This window comes from Corapipo altera, unplaced genomic scaffold (assembly GCF_003945725.1).
Source record: "Corapipo altera isolate COAL_440 unplaced genomic scaffold, ASM394572v1 67, whole genome shotgun sequence".
In the NCBI taxonomy this organism is placed as follows: Eukaryota; Metazoa; Chordata; class Aves; order Passeriformes; family Pipridae; genus Corapipo; species Corapipo altera.
Window position 1 is genome coordinate 7,579,250 of NW_020884906.1, and position 17,394 is coordinate 7,596,643.

The following is a 17,394-nucleotide window of genomic DNA, read 5'->3' on the forward strand; positions in this document are numbered from 1 at the left end:
GATCGAGCGCTGTTTCAGCGCGGCAGCGCCGAGCGTTCCAGTCACGTCCTCCTGGCGGGAGGATGGGAGAGACGGCGCTCCGGGAGCCTGGCGGGAGAGGCCGCTCTCCGGCAAGCCCTGCCCTCACCCGCCATGGCGGGCGGGCGAAACCAACGCCGGGGAGAGGCGTGGGGAGGGCATCTAGCGCGGAGCGCCGCGTCCGCCCCAACGCCGCGCTGCTCGTCCACCCCCCCGCGCGGGGAGCGGTGGGACAGCTGCGGGCGGGACGTTCCATCCACCCGCCCGCGGAGGGGGGGGAGCAGCAGCTTCCGCTTTCTGTGCGTTCGCCGGTAGCGACGGAGTGAGGGGGACTGCGGGGACCCCCCCCTCCCCCCCCCCGCGCCGGCCGCCCTGTGGTTCGTCCCGGCCTCCCTGGAGGGACGGGGGGGCGGCTGAGGGGGGAGAGCGGGGGGATCCCGGGGGTGAGGGGTGCGGGGCACCGGGGCAGGGGAGAGCCCGGGAGCGGGGGTGTGAGGGTGCTCAGGGGGAGGAGAGACCCCTCCCAAGAATTCGGGCTGGGGCGGTGTCTCCCCAGGGAAGACCCTCAGGCTGCAGGGGGGTGCTCAAGAGCAGGGGACCCCCGAGTTTGTAGGGCAGCGGGGACCCCAGGAGCGGGGGAGACCCTGGGGAGTGCGGGGCTGTGAGGGGGCGCTCAGGGGCAGGAGAGATCTTCAGGAATTCGGGCCCGGGGGTTGCCCAGGAGCAGGGGACCCCTAAGAGTGTGGGGATCAGCAGGATCACCGGGAGCAGGGGAGCCCCCCAGGCGTGCCCAGAGTGGGGTCTGGGAGGGGTTTCCCAGGAGCAGGGGGTCCCCAGGGGTGAGGTTTTGCATGGGGTGAAGGGTTCACAGGGGGCGGGAGAGAGGGGGAGCTGCAGGGGGTCAGGGCTTGAGTAACTCGGGGTCTCCCGAATCCAGTGAGGGCCCCCGGCTCCCCCTGCCCACGTGTGAGCCGGGATGAGCTCCCCTGGCAGGGCCGACTGCGCCTTCCCCCTGCACGTCCTGGTCTGGAATAACGACTACAGGCGGCTGGAGCAGGAGCTGCAGGACAAGGTAAGGGCGGCCCGGGCACGAGGAGGGGGCCGAGGAGGGGCCAGTGGTCCCAAAGAGCTCCTGCACAGCGCAGGGCTCGGTGCTCCCCACCCACTGCTGTGCCAGGGAGAAGCACCTTGGTGGTGCTGCCGGGTGTGTTGAGGGATCCCTGCACTGCTCTGCCTGTTTATTTGTGGTGTGGAAGCGATTTAAGAAGGCTCAGGAATATACTTGACTTTAGATAGTAAACATTGGCTTTGCATCCGTAAAACTCTGCTTGGAGCATTCCAGTGCAGCTGCAGAGAAGCTCTTTAGAAGGAATTAGGAGTCTCTGAAACAGCTCAAGAAGAGCAGCTGTGATGGACGTTAGTTTATTTATTAAAATAATAAATACTTCTTATCCCAATGGGAAGTCAACCTTCAGCAAAGGTGCCGCTGCCAAAGATCAAACCAGCCCCTGGCTTGCTGAGCACCAGCAGTTCTCGTAGATTTGTTGCTGTCCAAGACTGGTGGCAGAGTTTTTATACTGGCTGGAATGTTTTCAGCATCTCTGGTAAAAAAATAAAAATGGATCATTGTTCCATGCTGGAGAGTAGAAAACACAAAGCTGTCCCCTCTCTGGGACATAATGACGTAAGGAAATGGCCTGAAAAGCTGCAGCAGAGCTGGAGCAGCAAAAACCCTCCTGCTGTGGAAAAGCTAATGAGCAGAGCTTGTTAATTAATTCTACCTGACACCACAAGTACATGAGCCCCAGACCAGCTGTGCCACCTCCTGGCTGTCACCTGCAGCACTAACAGTCCACCTGAGTTACTAATGCCTGCTTGGAGCATGTTCCTGCCCTGCACTGGGAGGATCTTTGGAATGCAGTCACTTTTTTATCTAATCTTATGCCTTAACAAACTCTTTAACCTCACTTGAACGTTGCTCCTGTGGAGTTATTTCTGTTCACCAGCGTTCTCACCTGGGAGGGTTTGCCATTAAACACAGCAGCTCCCAGCTGGGGAGTGCTGCTCCTCCCTTCATTCCCTGAGGAAGCCAGCAGCGTGTGGAGATGGGATGTGTCTGTCTCTTGCTTCCTTTATCTGCTTTTAAACACCTTCCTTTTTTTTAAAGTGTTCCAAAGATATGTTTCCTCTCGTTTCCTTGGGATAAACTTCCTGCTGCCGGAGGGGCGTGTGAGGGGATTGGAGCCACTCACCAGCTGCAAACGGGGGTCAGGCCTGTGGGGACCAGGAACAGCAGCAAAGACAGTGGGGTGGGCACCCTTAGGGCCCTTTCCCTGTTGGTGCTGCAGGTGTTGGAGCTGTAAGAGGTGGGAAAACAAATTAACATTCCACCACAGAAGTGAAGATGCTTTAAACTGAAGCTTTCCCCACTCAGTGTGTGATATTCTGACTTACTGCTGTCAGATAACCCTGTTAACGTGCATAATAACCTTCTTTTCTCATTCTGCTATTGACTTTCCCCTTTTCCTTTAGTTATAGATGCTCTTCTGTTTCAAATCTCTAAGCTAATAGTGAAAAATGTGTAAGGTATGAGTATGTTGTGCTTGCACGTTTTGGATGTTTGTGCCTATGTAGTTAATTTTTTGTTCTAGTGACTTGTAGAGAATGCCCTCACTCCTCATTGTGCTGTGTGTGCTTTGTGAAACACCATCTGCTTCTGTCCTCTCCTAGAGTGCTGTCCAAACTCTGTGTTGTATGCCCTGTTGCTTTTTTTCCCTCCCTTTCCCCTCATTTTGTTGTACAGTTTAAGCCCTCAGTGGGGTCTCAGGCTGTTGGCTGTCTGTGGGGCGATGCACACAGACTAGAACTCCCATCTCCTCCTGAAAACAACCCTTCTGGAGGGAGACAGGGGGGAAATAATGACAGAAAAAGAAATGAGAAGCATCAACGAGAACTCACGTCCCACAGTGATGTTTTTGTGCCTTTTATAGGCCCCGCTCTGCTTCTCGTCTTATTTCCGTGGGGAAGCGAGATGGCCCTGCAGAAGGGCAATGCAGGAGTGTTTGGGAACGGGTGCGTGGGAATGCCAGGGAATGTTGACTCCTGGATTAGCACTGTGTTTGTGTAAGCCCTGATGAGCTGCATTATTCCTCTCTGGGACACCCAGCAGGATGTTGACCAGCGGGATCCGCGGGGCAGGACCTTGTTGCACTTGGCTGTTTCCCTGGGTTACTTAGAGTCTGCCCGAGTCCTCCTGCAGCACAAGGCAGATGTGACCAAGGAGAATGCACAGGGATGGACAGGTGAGGCCAGCCTGGGCAGCAGGAGCCCGAGGTGATACTTCTCAGCAGCACATGCTGTGTTTTTTGCTGTTATGTGGATCTTGGTCAGAAAGTGAAGTGAAACGAGGCAGTGTCTGTGTTTCTTTCAGTTTTGCACGAGGCTGTCAGCACAGGGGATCCAGAGATGGTCCAGATGATCCTGCAGCATCGAGACTACCACCAGGCCTTCATGACCCTTGGAGGAGTTCCTGAGTTACTCCAGAAAATTAATGAGGTAATTATTTTGTGTAAACCTCTCACTCCAGACTGATTTCACTGCTATTCTCGTACAAGCAGTTCAGTGAACTCCAGTCAGCTGGGTAACTGTGTTTTGTTCCAACCTGTGTATTCCATGGTGCTGAGGGAGATGGAGGCTTTTCCTTGACTTTACTTTGAAATCCTTAGTTATGAGGATTAAGGATTGCCACACTGGAGGCTGAATCTGGAAGGTGTTGCTGCCTTTCTAGTATAATAAGGAAGAACAGCCCCCCAGAAAGCAGCAGGGGCAGCCAGTGGCTTTTGTGTTTGCCAGTTTCAGTTTTAGTTCTCCAGTTCTGCTCTTTTTTTGTTTTCCTTTATCTAAAATGCTCAGGAGAAACACTGCACTGAATGTTGAACTATTTCGTGAAGTATTCATCAAGTGTTTTCCTTCTCCAGACTCCTGACTTTTATGTGGAAATGAAATGGGAGTTCACTAGCTGGGGTAAGAATAATCCTGCTCCTCATTACCTCTTACAAGCTGCAGAAATGAGCTAAAAATGTCCCACGAAATACACAGGGAACTATCTGCTCCTCAGAATCCTCCTCTTTTCTCTCTCAAAGTAACCTCTTGTATTTTTGTTGCACAGTTATTCTTTGTTTCCTGTTGATTGGGCTGGTTGTTTTTTAGTTGAGAGTTTAGCTGTGGCAGTTGCTGAAGACTTTCCTCAGGGTTTGTTTACCTGTCCCTGGCCATCCATGTCTAAGTGATAACATCTCATCTATGGATGCACAGGGTCCTTGGGAGGTACCTGCTTTTCTCTTCAAGGAATGAACACTGAGCCTCACAGCTGATTAGATATCCCAAATATCAAACTATTAGACTGCTAGAGATGGGGTTTATGTCACTTCACATCTTCTAGTCTCAACAAGTGTTCGCTTGAGTTGGGTGGGTTTTATCCCTGAGCTGGTTGTTCCTGATCTCACCCCCTCTGGAATAATGATCCCGGGGCTGAGCAATCCTGTGTCAGGGATGTGGCTGCTGCTGGAGTCCTCTGTGCTGCACCTCTTGACTGTCTCCTGATTCCCTGCAGTGCCCCTGCTCTCCAGGGTGTGCCCGAGCGACGTGTGCCGGATCTGGAAGAGCGGGGCCAAGCTGCGCGTGGACATGACCTTGCTGGGCTTCGAGAACATGACCTGGGAGAGGGGCAGGAGGAGTGTCATCTTCAAGGGAGGGGGTAAATACTTCAGCCTCTCCGGTCCCCAGGCACTGTGTGGGCGCAGTGAGGAATCTGATTTTGCACAAAATGACCTCTTGAAGCTGAGTTTTGTAAGAGATTTATACGTATGTTCACGAGAGTCTCACAGAGATACTGGTTTGTCGTGGCTTGATTTCTTTCAGTAAATACGAGGTAAAAATTTGGGGATAGGGCTAAAATTTGACTTCAGTATTTTACTCAGTTTCCCCTCCAAATAAAAAATAATTTTAGCTCCAGCTCCAATTTGATGCCAGCTGAGTGCAAATACAGTGAGGTGGCACCCACCCGGGTTTGATGCACAACATATCCCCAGCTTTTCCTTCTGGAACACTTGTGTTAAAAACACCAAGTTTTTAACTTGAAACATGGTGTTTCCAACAGACACAGGGGGCTGGGCAGAGGTCATCGTGATCAACCATGACGAGAAGTATGTTATGACAGAGAAGTTTGAGATTTCCCAGCACATGAAGCGTTTGATTTTGGGGTCGATGACACCAAACAGAAAAGGTGTGGAAAGACGCCTCACATCTCCAATTATTAGCACGTGCCTTGATACCAAAAACATTGCTTTTGAGAGGTAAGGTATAAAGTTCCTCTTAACAAATGAAAATTTTGAGATTATGGATGGTCATAATTGAAAAAAAGCTTTAAAAACAAACTCAAAAGCTTTGGAATTAATTTTTTTTAGGGCTAGATTTGAAATCACTTTAAACTTCACATACTGTTACATAAAGAAATTTGATTTGGTGAACTTGCCACTATTGCTTGGCAGAAAGTTCCCAGTAATCATTTGCAGAAAGCTTCCAGTTTATCATAGTAACAGTAACAAGATAAAATCATTAAGGTTGGAAAATACCTCTAAGATCATTAACTCAATGTTAATGGCTCATTACAAATTTGCATTTCACCCAAAAACGTGTGCCAAAACCAATGGACAAGAACTTGCATTTTGTGGCTAATAAGTCTAACCTCTCATGAATGCTTTAAATAAATGTGTATAGCATGTCTTCCTTGATTACTGCACGTGTTTATCCAGTTGTCTGGGGTTAATAATCTGTCAAATGTTGTTTAAAATTAATTTTAGAAGAACAGGCTGGGGATTGTATAGAAATGCAGCTGTTTAGACACTTATGGTGTTCACTTCTTGTCAGAACCACATCTGGATTCTGGGTCTGGAAGACAGAAAAAGCAGAAGGTGTCAGTGGTTATGAAGCCAAGGTAAAGCCTGTTCTGTTCTTCCAAGAGGTCTTACAGCAATCTGAAGTGGGGTTGTGTTTTGCTTGTATTTCCTGAATATGTCAGGTCTAAAAATTCCCATTGAGAGATTTATTGTGTTGCCAGCAGAACTGGACAGGGGTGAGGAACTTGCAGGCTGCCAGGCTTGTGGGAGGGGTTGGAGCCTGTGCACAGGAATGTCAGCAGGGTATAGAGGAGAGGGGGGATTGAAGAGGGGAGAAGAGGGACAGAAGATCCAGCAGAGCTGCCAGCACTCCTTCCTTCCAAAAACTGACACTTAACTCATTCTTGAACATTGTTTCACTGTGCAAAACATGAGGAACCTCTTGAAGTGCCCTGAGCACTCTCTAATAACAGCACTGTAAGGCACCAGCAGCCTCCTGATGCCATGAGTTGCATCATGACTTCATGAATTAGCCCCTGCCCCTGAGTCACAGCTGCTTAAAATGGTTCCATCTGACACTGGTTTTGTCCTTGATTTCACCTCAGTGAAATATTTCTGAAGATGGCTTTAGCAGCCTTACTGTGGTAGGAATTTGAGTTCAGAATCACAAAATTTAATTTTCCTGATTCACGAGTCTGTGTTCACTCCAGGTTTGGGAATTTGTGCAATGAATTACATTTTGTAATTTCACTTAGCAGAAGAATAAATGCTGAGTAGCTTTTACATTTATGTGAAGGCTTTTCCTGCTAAGAGTGCAGGGCTGTTCAGTTGGACTGGGGGTTCATTAGTGTTTCTGCAGAACTAAACTCACTAAATATCATTTGGGAGGCCTTATAAGTGATCTAAGTGATCTCTGTTTAGAAAAAGCATCTGATTTTCTTTCTCCATTCCCTCTTAAAATCTCTTCTTTCCAGCAAGCTTGGAAATGCCTGGTTTTGAGGTTTGTTTAGTCAGTTTTGTGCACAGGGTGTTTTACTGGAGAAAACTGACTTGTTTAACTTGTGATGCTGCTTGGTTTTTGTCCCTGTGTTTTTTCAAGGTCTACATGGCAAACAATGTGAACGTGGTCACACGAATCCGCACGGAACATTTAACAGAGGAGGAGAAGAGGAGATATAAAGGTATTTTTCCCATAGGTCAATTGGAAACAAGTAGAACCTTTTGGCTCTCAATACCTTCTCTGTGTGACTGCAGAAGAACTGAGCAGACAGACAAGGGAAATTCTTTTCTTGATGACTTTGCTTTACTTTCCTGTCTTGTGTGTCTGAGAGAGCTCAGTACTCGACCCCTAACCTTAGAAATGAACCTGTATTTATCCCAACTCTATTTAGCAAAGCCCTTCAAACCTGCTAAAAGTTTATTGACAATTTTTAAAGGCTGCACTTTTCTGCTCTGGAATGCATTCCTACCTGTACTTTGCATTGGCAGCAGTTACAAAATTCACAGAGGCCTTGTTTGCTTGGAGTTTTTGTTTCATTTTGGTCCACTAATTTCTTCTGATATTTAAATTAGAGTACAGGGTAACCAGCCAGTAACTTTGTATGGAAGTTCTCCTACCCTGGGGCCACTGTGAGACATTGGGAATCATACAGGTGTCTGCTAATCATAGAAACCACTAAAAAAATGTTTACCTCTATTTTGTGTATTGTACCTATTTCATGCTGACAGCTGTAGGTCCTGGGCTTGCCTGGCAAAGCTCACAGGAAATAGGAAAAACTTATTTCACTTTGGCTTGGAGGCCTGGCTGTTAGCCTGGCCTGTATGCAAATTTTGCTGCTAATTAATAGTAATAAGTGTTTTTGTTTTCCCTCCTGTTAGCTGAAGCTGACAGGAACCTCCTGGACTCATTCCTGGGGACAGTGGAGCATGAATATGGTGCTCAGGTGAGTGTCTGATGTCAGCACAGGTCACTGCAGTGCAGAGATCCGTCCCAGTAGGAACTCCAGGTGTGTGGAATCACCTCTTGTTTCCTTAGTTTGGCAGCAATTTTGATTATGAGGTTTAAATTTCCCCTACGGATGTTTTTGTTTGGTTTAAGCGCTCAAATGTTCTGGATGAATAGCAGGTACCTCCTTCTTGGAGGAAAACCACGTAACCCCTGTGGCTCTGAAATGTGTGGATAATGATTCCAAACTGAAAGGGGAAATTTAGGTGAGATATATTGAAAAAAATATTCCCTTTGAGGGTAGTGAGGCCCTGGCACAGGTTGCCCAGAGAAGCTGTGGCTGCCCCATGCCTGGAATTGTCCAAGGCCAGATTGGACAGGGCTTGGAGCAACCTGGTCTAGTGGAAGGTGTCCCTGCCCATGGCAGGGGATGGAACAGGTTGAGCTTTAAGGTCCCTTCCAAACCAAACCATCCCATGATTCTCTGTGGCTTTAGAAACTCCCCTGCATCTGTACATACTAAAGAACAGCAGATAATGGATTTGCTGTCTCTGTGTCAGGATTGCACACTTACATGGATCTAGAGACTTGAGTTTCAAACACCCCATCAGAGTTTTGCCTTTATTACAGGATTTGGGGTCTGGAAATGCTGTGGCTCCTGTGTGTGTTTCTGGTTGGCTTCCAGCTTCAAAGTATTTAAGTAGATTCTTCCTGTCTCTAAAATACTTGGAGATTTTTACCCTCAGTAGAAACCAGTCTAATAACAGCTTGTATTTATGGCTGGTGTCACTGGTGTAGAATATATAAATGTATAAAACAGAATATATAAAATAGAGAAGGAGAGTTACTTCACAAGAGGTAACTTGGAAGTTTCCTGTAGTAGCCACTGTCTGTTTCTTTTATACTTTTTGGGTTGGTTTTTTTCCACTCTTTCCTTCCAGAGCACGACCAAGACAACAGAGTGTGCTGCTACCAACAATCCCACTGCTATTACTCTGGAGGAATACTTTGATCCAGAATTTGATTTGAAAGGCAGAGACATAGGAAGACCAAAGGAAGTCACCATTCGAACACAGAAGTGAGAAATACCATTTTAACTGTTTCTGGTTTGTCTTTTCCCAGTTATCTAGTCTCTGGAAACCACGTTTACAAATATCCGGTGTGGTTTTTCCCAGCTTTCACAATTAATCATAAGATCTTTAAGTATTCAGCTGTAATCTATTTTTACTTCCACTGAGTCAAAGAAAACATTTGGACTAGTGCTGTAACTTGTTAGTAATCCACTGTTACTGCCCAACTGCCTGTTTTGCTTTGCATATGTTCCTAAACTGTGAATTTAGGATGTTTTTATGCTACTTTCTCTCTCAGATTTAAAGCAACCTTGTGGATGAGTGAGAAGTTCCCCTTGTCTCTTACGGAACAAGTCACCCCAATCATCGACCTGATGGCCAGAACTAGTGCTCATTTTGCCAGACTTAGGGATTTCATCACTCTGGACTTTCCACCCGGATTTCCTGTCAAAATTGGTAATATTTAGCAATTTTTGTTGTAGCATCTTCGTAAATTCTGAATGACCAGTACAGAAGTATAATTTGGAAGACAGTGTCATTTCAGTGACAGTGAGCTGTTGCCAGCCCTTTCCTCTTAACTTTGATGCCTTAAATTTGCCAATCTTATTATTAAATATGAGATTTAGAGAGAGATTGATAATAACTAAGGGCAGCTTCTTGGTGAAGTGAGTTACTATGTGCTTTGTTATAACAAGAATATATCCCATGAACATGTAAGGGTCTGCTATGGGTGTGGAAGTGAGTGAGAGTTCTCTTTTTGACAGAAATCTTGTTCTCTTACAGAAATTCCCCTGTTTCACGTGCTGAATGCCCGAATTACATTTGCAAATGTCAACAGCTGCAGGACAGCTGAGAAAAGCTCCTCACAGATGGCTGGAGGTGCACAGTGTGAAGCAGGTAAGGAGTGGAAAGAGGCAGTGATCTCACCTTTTACATCTCTGTCAGTGGAAGGTACTGAGGGGAGAGATGAGGAATGGCAGGGAATGAAACATTGACGGGTGAAGGGGAGCTGCACTGTGTTAGAGTGTGTGACACTGATCCTGCTGACCCATCCTGCCCCTTCCATGCCTGCCAGACTGGCTAAACCCCGCTCCAGAAAGCTCTCCTGAGTATTTTGAGCTGTAAATTCTGGTGCAGGTTATTGCCTTGGGAAGTGGAACTCAAAATTACTGTGACTTCAGAAGGAAGTGAATTACATTTGAGTGAGATGTTCATAGCTGTGTATATCCAGTGATCCTCTGTCCTGTGAGCTGCTGCAGATCCATTCATGAGGAATAACTTCAGAAGAGCCTCTGCAGAATTTATCTTTTGCAGCTCCCCCCCACCCCCATCTGGTTTTGTCAGAGTTCAGGCACCTCAGTGCTCTGCTGCACCCTGGGTTTATTAGGTGTATCACTTCACATCATCCAAAAAAAGGACTGCACTCTGTTTTGGTTTGCCACAGGCTTTCAAAGCCTCTTGGTGTATTTAGACAGGTGGTTTATCTGTATTTTTGCACTTAATTATGCATAAATATCAGAATTCTTTATGTCACAACTTGTAGAAATAATACTTCTGCCATGTTTGCAACTGTGTTTGGCTTCTGTAGGTGCTGATTTTGAGGTGGACCAGTCGGTGTTTGAGATCCCAGAGTCCTACCACGTCCAGGACGATGGCAGGAACATACACGTGCCCGATGAAGAGTATGAGATCATGCAGTTTGCCATCCAGCAGAGTTTGTTGGAATCTGGAGGAAGTAAAGTAAGTGTGCTGGAATCTGGGCAGTGACAGGTTTGGTGAGGACGGTGCAGACATAGCTGAAGGAAACCAGTGTGGGACTTGTTTTTCTAAGACCTCAGAAGGTGAAAATCATGTATTTCAAAGAAAAAATAAGAGTGATTTAAGGGTGGCTTTCAGTGAGTTGCTCTGCAGATCTGGTAACTGCTGTGGAATTGTGTCTTTCCCCATCTCTAGGAATTGGGGGCAGATTCCAATGGAGCAGTTGCATATTCCCAGGACTTCGATATACAGTATCAGAGGTAACTAACTTTTTTCACATCAAGCCAAGCAGTGACAGAGCGAAAAAACCCACCTCAGTAGCATGGAACAGTATGGCAGGCTTTTCTGTTTATGTGGGTAGCAGATGCACAGAACCTGAGGTCTCTTATTGTACTTCTTCCAACTTTTTTGCTTTTCCAGGAAGCAAGGGGTCCAAACTGGGCCTCCCTGGTTTCTGTAGTGTAGCTCTTCCCAGCTGTGGGACTGGTGTGGGCACACAACAGGTTCTTTACCCAACAAACAAACACAGTCCTTCTGTTCTGCTCTGGATTTGATCCCTCTGGGTTGAATGTTTGACTGTTGGATGCTGCAACCCTCAGGGCAGCTCTTCTTTCTTTTCAAAATCTTAAAATATGTTAAAAACTTAACATATGTTTCATGGACACATGAGAATATGCTCTAGTGTCTGTCAGGTTTTCCTGCAGACTTTGTGCACACCAGGAACTGAATCTTCTGGGTTCTTTTGTACATGGGAAGTCATGTTGCCTTTAAACCAGGTGAGGATGCTTTTAGAGGCCCATTGAAAATACAACTGTTTGTATCTATGAAAGCTTCAAAGAGCAGGTTTGACACTGGGAATTTGACAGATGTGAGAACAGCTGCTCTCTTATCCTCAAGCTGCTTTCTGCCTTCTGGGAGAGATTTTCAGCTTTGTGGGTCTAAAACAGTTGCCGGGAAGGATCAGTGCAGGAAATGTCACATAGGCTCTGTCTCTTTTACTTATCAAAGTTATTTTTCTCCATCAGGGCACTGCAGGAGAGCCTTATGACAAGCTCGGGGAGCTCCCACTGCAGCAGCCCCAGTGAACCTTCCAGCTTTGAGAAAGACTTGCAGCTTGCCATGGAATTGTCTGTCCGGGAGCAGGAGGAGCAGGAGAAGCAGCGTCAGGAAAAGGAAGATGCAGAGCTTCAGCAAGTGCTACAGCTTTCTCTTGTGGAAAAATAACTCCTCAGTGACCTCCTGAAGTAAGGATGACCAAATCTGTGTAAAACTGAAGGTTTTTGGGGCTGTCAGTCTAAAGACCACTCTTGGATTGCTTAAGGAAACATTTCACCTGCCTTTTAAGTTGGCATCAGCAGCTACAAAAAGCTGACTTATTTTCGTTTGAGGGAGTTTCAGATCACAGGACTCTGCATTTGGCTCCTCAACCGTGCAGTCTTAGCTTTGAAGGAAATGCTTTTATCTAAACTTATTTATTGAAGAGCAGATGGAAGTTTTGCTTTAGCATCAGGATATAGGATTGCAGTAAAGCTTGAAAACCTGAGTTTTGGGGAGTTCAGGAGGGAAACTTCATTACTTACCAAAGAAATACTCATCTGCTTCATTATTTCTCAGTAATTCAAAGCCATTGCCTGTTTCTTCCAGCTGTTACAGAGAGCATCTCCCTGCCTACACACACACACGGTAGTTCTTCATGCTGACAGATGTTTTCTGTTAGTTTTGTTTATATATGTGGTTCTCTCTCCTCTAGTTACTGGGATTTGGGCACGTGCTCCTGCTTAAGAGGGATAATTTTATACTTGAACAGCTCCAGATTAAAACTAGCGCTTTCTGAAAAAGGACAAAACAAGTAGCCAGTAAAATTTTAGATCCTCAAATGGGACCATCTGCCCAGTAAAGCAGCAGTTCCTGCAGTGATTCCAAACCAGCTTGTTCCCATGGTCAGAGGGCAGCAAGAAAATATGGGATAGATACAGGTGCTTCTTTGGGATCACGTGGTGTGTGCCTGAGTGTGGGTGCTAAATGCAACCAGGAAAAGAATCCAGGTGAGATTTTATTGTATCCTTATGGGAAGAGAAGTTTTAATTCTGTCATCTGGAAGGGAAATGTGTGTTGCTTTTTAAAACCCCAGCGCTCATCCTTCATGTGAATACATCTATTTTTTTATCTGAATATTTTTATTGATTTTAAACCAAGCCACTGGGCCTACACTCCTAAAACTGGTCTCGTAACGATTCCCAGGTCAGTTTTAACCAGCTTTCCTCAGGTTTTTGGCCATACAGGATGTTTGTAGCTCTTTTATCTGCACTTCTGTCAGTGTTTACAGTACTCACACTGTGACTCTCAAGTGCACTCCACAAGTACACGATGAACAGCCACAGGAAAGCCTTACAGTTGTTAAATGTGAGCAATATTCCTCTGCTCTGGCTGGCAGGAGTGGAGGAACCTATGGTACCCCTGCTCTGAGCTTGCTCCTAACCCTGCTCCTGTTCCTCAGGCTAAACAGGGCAGTTCTGGGTGACCAGCTATTAATTAACCAGTATAAAATCACTATAAAATGGACTTGATCATAACCAGTGGGATAGTTGGTAACTTGGAACCCTATTTTAAACCAATAATCCATTGTTTTACATAGGAAATTATTAAAATTCCTTCAGTGTGCACTAGGACTGGCCTCTCCACACTGGTGGTGTCCTCTGGTACAGCTTCATTCCCTAAAAACAGCTTCCTGGGTGCTGCAGGAGCAGGGACTGTCCTGCACAGGAGCAGTGGGCTGGGTTGGAATTGCACCTTTCATTGAAAAGGGGATTACTGTGACTCTCACAGTTGAGGAAAAAGGGAATAATCCTTGTGTTGAGCTCCTGACAAGGCTGGAGGTAGGAGATGAAACCCTGGGTGTTTCCTCCAGTGGGAATAAAGAGTGCTGTTGCCTTTACACACCCAGCTGTCTGGCAGTGCCTGTCTTCTGTTAAGCATTTCACAGGTTACAGGAGGGGTAAAAATAATCATTTTTCAAGCTGACTTGTTCTGGGTTTGTATTTAAACTAAAGAACATTGAGCACTTTCAGTTGAAGTTTTGTTATGCTACTGCTTCTTAGTCCGGGACTGTAAAATAAATGGGATTTGCTTTTGGGTTTTTTGCTTTCTATCACATTTGTATCATTCCAGCTAAACTAGAATGCCCTGCTTCCCTCACCCAGGTGCTGCTTTTCTTAAAGCTTGACTTTCAACCCATACAGTGTACGATGGATCCTCTGGGTGTGTTGGAAATAAAACCAAAAGTACAGCACATGTCACACCACACACAAGGATTTTTTCAAATGTGTTATCTGGAGTCTGTTTTAATAAGTATTTTGTGGCATTTTTGTACATTAAAGTGACATTATCATCTATGAAATTCTCAAAGGTAGTTCTGGTTTAGTCTGAATCAGACACACAATCCCCAGAATCACTGTTGAGACATTTTCAGCCAAATTTTGAGTCTTCCTGTCTTGAAAAAGGGGATCAGGTCAATACAGATCTAAGGCAGTGAAAGGCAGGGGGTTAAACTTATTAATTTTTGTTTGCATCTTCTTGTGAGTAACAGAGATGAGGAGAGGGTTCAGATATGTTTAATATTGATGCCACTATTGCTGTGTAACAGCTGATTACAACTTCTCTTTCTGAGGAAGCTGGAGGCTGACGTAGCAAAGAGAAGCTCAGTGCTACAAACACTTAGAGCTTGTTCTAAAACTATAACCAGCTTTAAAAGTTCTTTAATCTCATGCTGTTTGTTTCTGAAAGCAGGACTGAGAATGTGCTTTTTTTGTACTTTTGACTTCTTTACAACAGTAATTCCTGATTTTCTTTATTTGGAAACCCTTCTTACACTGCTTTGGCTGAGCTTTGGTTCGTGACTGAACTGCTGGTAACTGCACGAGGCTTGCAGGATGAGCTTTCACTGCACTGTTAACAGCTCCTTGCTAACAAACATCCATGGAAACCTTCCCCCAGCACTGCCCTCCCATTCCCTCACTGCTGAAAGCAGGGTAGGAACTGTGAGGTGACCAGAGGTGGGAACAGGGGCAGCTTCCTCCCTCTGTACAGTACAGGCCAGTTAATAATGAACAGCACATCCATGAATAAATAAGAGTCTAGATTGTTTACTGAGCTCTTTATTTGTACAAAGAGGCATGGCAGGGAGTGAAGAATGAAAGCAAACAGGAATGCTGCTCCAGGGAACACGGAGTGTGGCTGGGAGCTTCACCATCCACCCCTGTGAGCAGCACAGACTCCAGGCCAGGCTTTACAGCAGATGAAGGACTGAGAAAAATCAAGGGTACAGGAAGCAGTGAGCAAAAAAAGGAGCAGAAAGCAATAGAACAGTGCTGCCTTGCTTCCCCACTCTTGTTTCATTTGGATTAAGAACTCATTCTGTTCTAGGGGAGCTTCCTACTGTCATTTCACCAACTGAGCAGCAGCAAAGAAACTCCCCCCGTTCAATGCCAGTAGTTGGTGTCCTTCAAATGGAAGGGAAAACACCTCAGATGCAGCACAAGGGGTTAGAGAAAAGCTCAACACAAATGTTCTGGAAGTTACATTTTAAGACACTAAATAAATTACTAACAAAATGTTAAATACCAAAGTAATAATTAGTAAAATCCAGTTACTACTCGTAGCAGTGCAAAACAAAATAGCAGCATTCGTATGAGTGGGATTCAGTGTAAACACTTGGATTTGTTACTGAAAATGCATAAATGGGTCTGGCTGGAGCTCAAACACTTCCAGAGAGCCTGAGCCTGGCAGGTCCCAGCATCTGCCTGGCTTGCAGACCTTTGAAGGCTCCTGTTTCCAGGAGGACAGTGACCAGCACATGCTGGAAACCCTCAGCTGCACCCCAGTTCCAAACAGGTTCAGCAGGGCTGGTTTGGTATGAGGCTGTTTGGGGCTATTTAGCCAAGAGTTAAAGCAAATAACGTTGGGAATGACAAGCCTAGCCCTGAACAGCTACACCAGGATCGGGTGTTTCTGCTCAGAGGCAAGAACGTGCCAGACACCCTCCACCCCCCCACTGCTGTGGTGGGTCACTGAGCCTTTGCCTTTGGACCATTTTTGATCGGTTTGGGTTGGAAGGGACCAGAAAGATCATCCTGTTCCAACCCCCTGCTACAGACAGGGACACCTCCCACTCGACCAAGTTGCTCCAAGCCCTGTCCAACCCCCGAGACTCAGCGTTCAAACAAGGAACTGAAATAATGGGAAAACAAACGTGGCTGTGGTGTGACCGGGCGTGTGGACCTGCTCCTTGGATGATGTTCTTGTGCTGATCCAGGCCCCGGGCGCCCGCACGCACCGGGGATGCTCCCGAGCACATCCTGTAGGATCATCCTCGCCGGAACGCTGCAATTTGGGAGTAGGGGGCGTTGTTCCAGACCCTCCTCACAGCCAGCCGGGTTTGCTGCGAACGCGCTGCCGGGAGCTCCAGGAGCCCGTTCGCTGAGGGCTGGGGTGTGATTTCCAGCCCCTGGACAGGCCCTCGCTGAAAGCAACGTCACGATGGAGCCACAAGATGCAGCGCGGGACAAGACGGGCGAAAAGCCACCCCCGCATGGTCAGGGCATCGCCGGCGGCGGCGGGACAGCGGGTACCACATGGGAGAACCGGACTGGACCAGAGCAGGGGTGGGACGGTGGGTACCAGACGGGAGAACAGGTGGGATGCAGCATTCCCTCGATGCCCCGGCAGGTCCCGCTCCGCTACCGCCGCCGCACGGGCCGGTACACGCAGATGGCCATGAGGATGATGGTGAGCAGGAGGGCGCTGAGGATGCTGCCCAGCAGCACTGCGGCGGGAAAAGAAACAGCGTTAATTAAACACCGACAACTCACTCCCGAGCCCCCGACGGGCTGTGCCCGGTGCCCCCCGCTCCTCACCCAGGTTCTGGTGCTGCAGCACCGCGTAGGGCCGGCTGCGCTCCGCCGGGCCCGGGGACAGCGCCCAGCCCCGCGCCGCCGACAGCCCCATCGCGACAGCCGCGACACAGCACGGCCCGAACAGTCCCAGCCCCGCCGCCCCCCGGGCTTTGTGCGCCAGGCCCGGCCCTGCCCCTTCCTGCCGCCCGCCCCGCCCCGGCTCCGGCCTTCCGGGGACCGGCCGAGGGATCGGGAGCGGGGTCGGGACCGGGAGTGCGCGTCCCTGAACCCTCGAGTGCGTCTCCCCCAACCCCGTATGTCCCCCCGGCTCCGTGTCCCTCCAAGCCCCGTGTGCCCCCCCCCCAGCCTCCGCCGCGGTGAAAGTGAGTTTTGGAAGTGTTTAACTGGCCCCAAGGCGCTGAGGAACGTCGAGGCTGCACTGGGAGCGACAGGACGCGACTGGAAGCCGCGGCAGGTGGCTGGTTCACACCAGCCCGGGGCTGCTTTGCCCCGACCTAGAATTTGGTTTTAAAACGAGATATGTAAAGGTCTTTCCCTTTTTCAAATGCCAGAGGCTGCCAGTTCTCCGGATGCCCCCGGCTCAGCCAGGATGGGATGTCAGGAGGCACCGACCTGCCCGGCTGAGGCAGCACCTGCCGAGACCCACCCCAGGAACCCATCCCGGGGCCAGGCAGTTCCTCTGCTGGGCCTTGGACCATTGTAGCAGAACGAGGTGTTGGTGTGTCAGGACAGCGGCAGCCCCCGTGTCCCCCAGCCCAGCCCTGAGCTCAGCCACGCACGGCGCTCCATGAACG

At 48.0% G+C, this 17,394-nt stretch overlaps 1 protein-coding gene and 1 long non-coding RNA gene across 8 annotated transcripts; one reads left to right on the forward strand and one right to left on the reverse strand.

Annotated features, from left to right (window-relative positions):
* Nucleotides 1-300: 300 nt before the first annotated feature.
* On the forward strand, nucleotides 301-14,080 carry ANKRD13A (ankyrin repeat domain 13A). 7 transcript variants are annotated; one of them, XM_027652183.1, is made up of 16 exons: nucleotides 301-317; nucleotides 956-1,090; nucleotides 3,188-3,320; nucleotides 3,449-3,573; nucleotides 3,996-4,041; nucleotides 4,631-4,810; nucleotides 5,177-5,372; nucleotides 5,947-6,013; nucleotides 7,015-7,096; nucleotides 7,794-7,858; nucleotides 8,802-8,938; nucleotides 9,229-9,386; nucleotides 9,714-9,827; nucleotides 10,519-10,670; nucleotides 10,884-10,948; nucleotides 11,714-14,080. In XM_027652183.1, exons 2-16 carry the CDS (start codon nucleotides 995-997, stop codon nucleotides 11,910-11,912), a joined length of 1,815 nt encoding a protein of 604 aa, XP_027507984.1. In that variant the 5' UTR covers nucleotides 301-317; nucleotides 956-994; the 3' UTR covers nucleotides 11,913-14,080. The 7 variants fall into 7 exon arrangements, with proteins under 7 accessions (XP_027507984.1, XP_027507983.1, XP_027507982.1 ...); XM_027652182.1 differs by having other exon boundaries at nucleotides 306-395; XM_027652181.1 differs by lacking the exon at nucleotides 301-317 and adding an exon at nucleotides 396-468.
* Nucleotides 14,081-14,814: 734 nt separating this feature from the next.
* Nucleotides 14,815-16,712, reverse strand: LOC113951323. Its single transcript, XR_003529108.1, has 2 exons — nucleotides 16,601-16,712; nucleotides 14,815-16,509 (listed from the first exon to the last, which is right to left on the reverse strand). It is a non-coding gene; the product is annotated as an uncharacterized LOC113951323 (long non-coding RNA).
* Nucleotides 16,713-17,394: the final 682 nt, after the last annotated feature.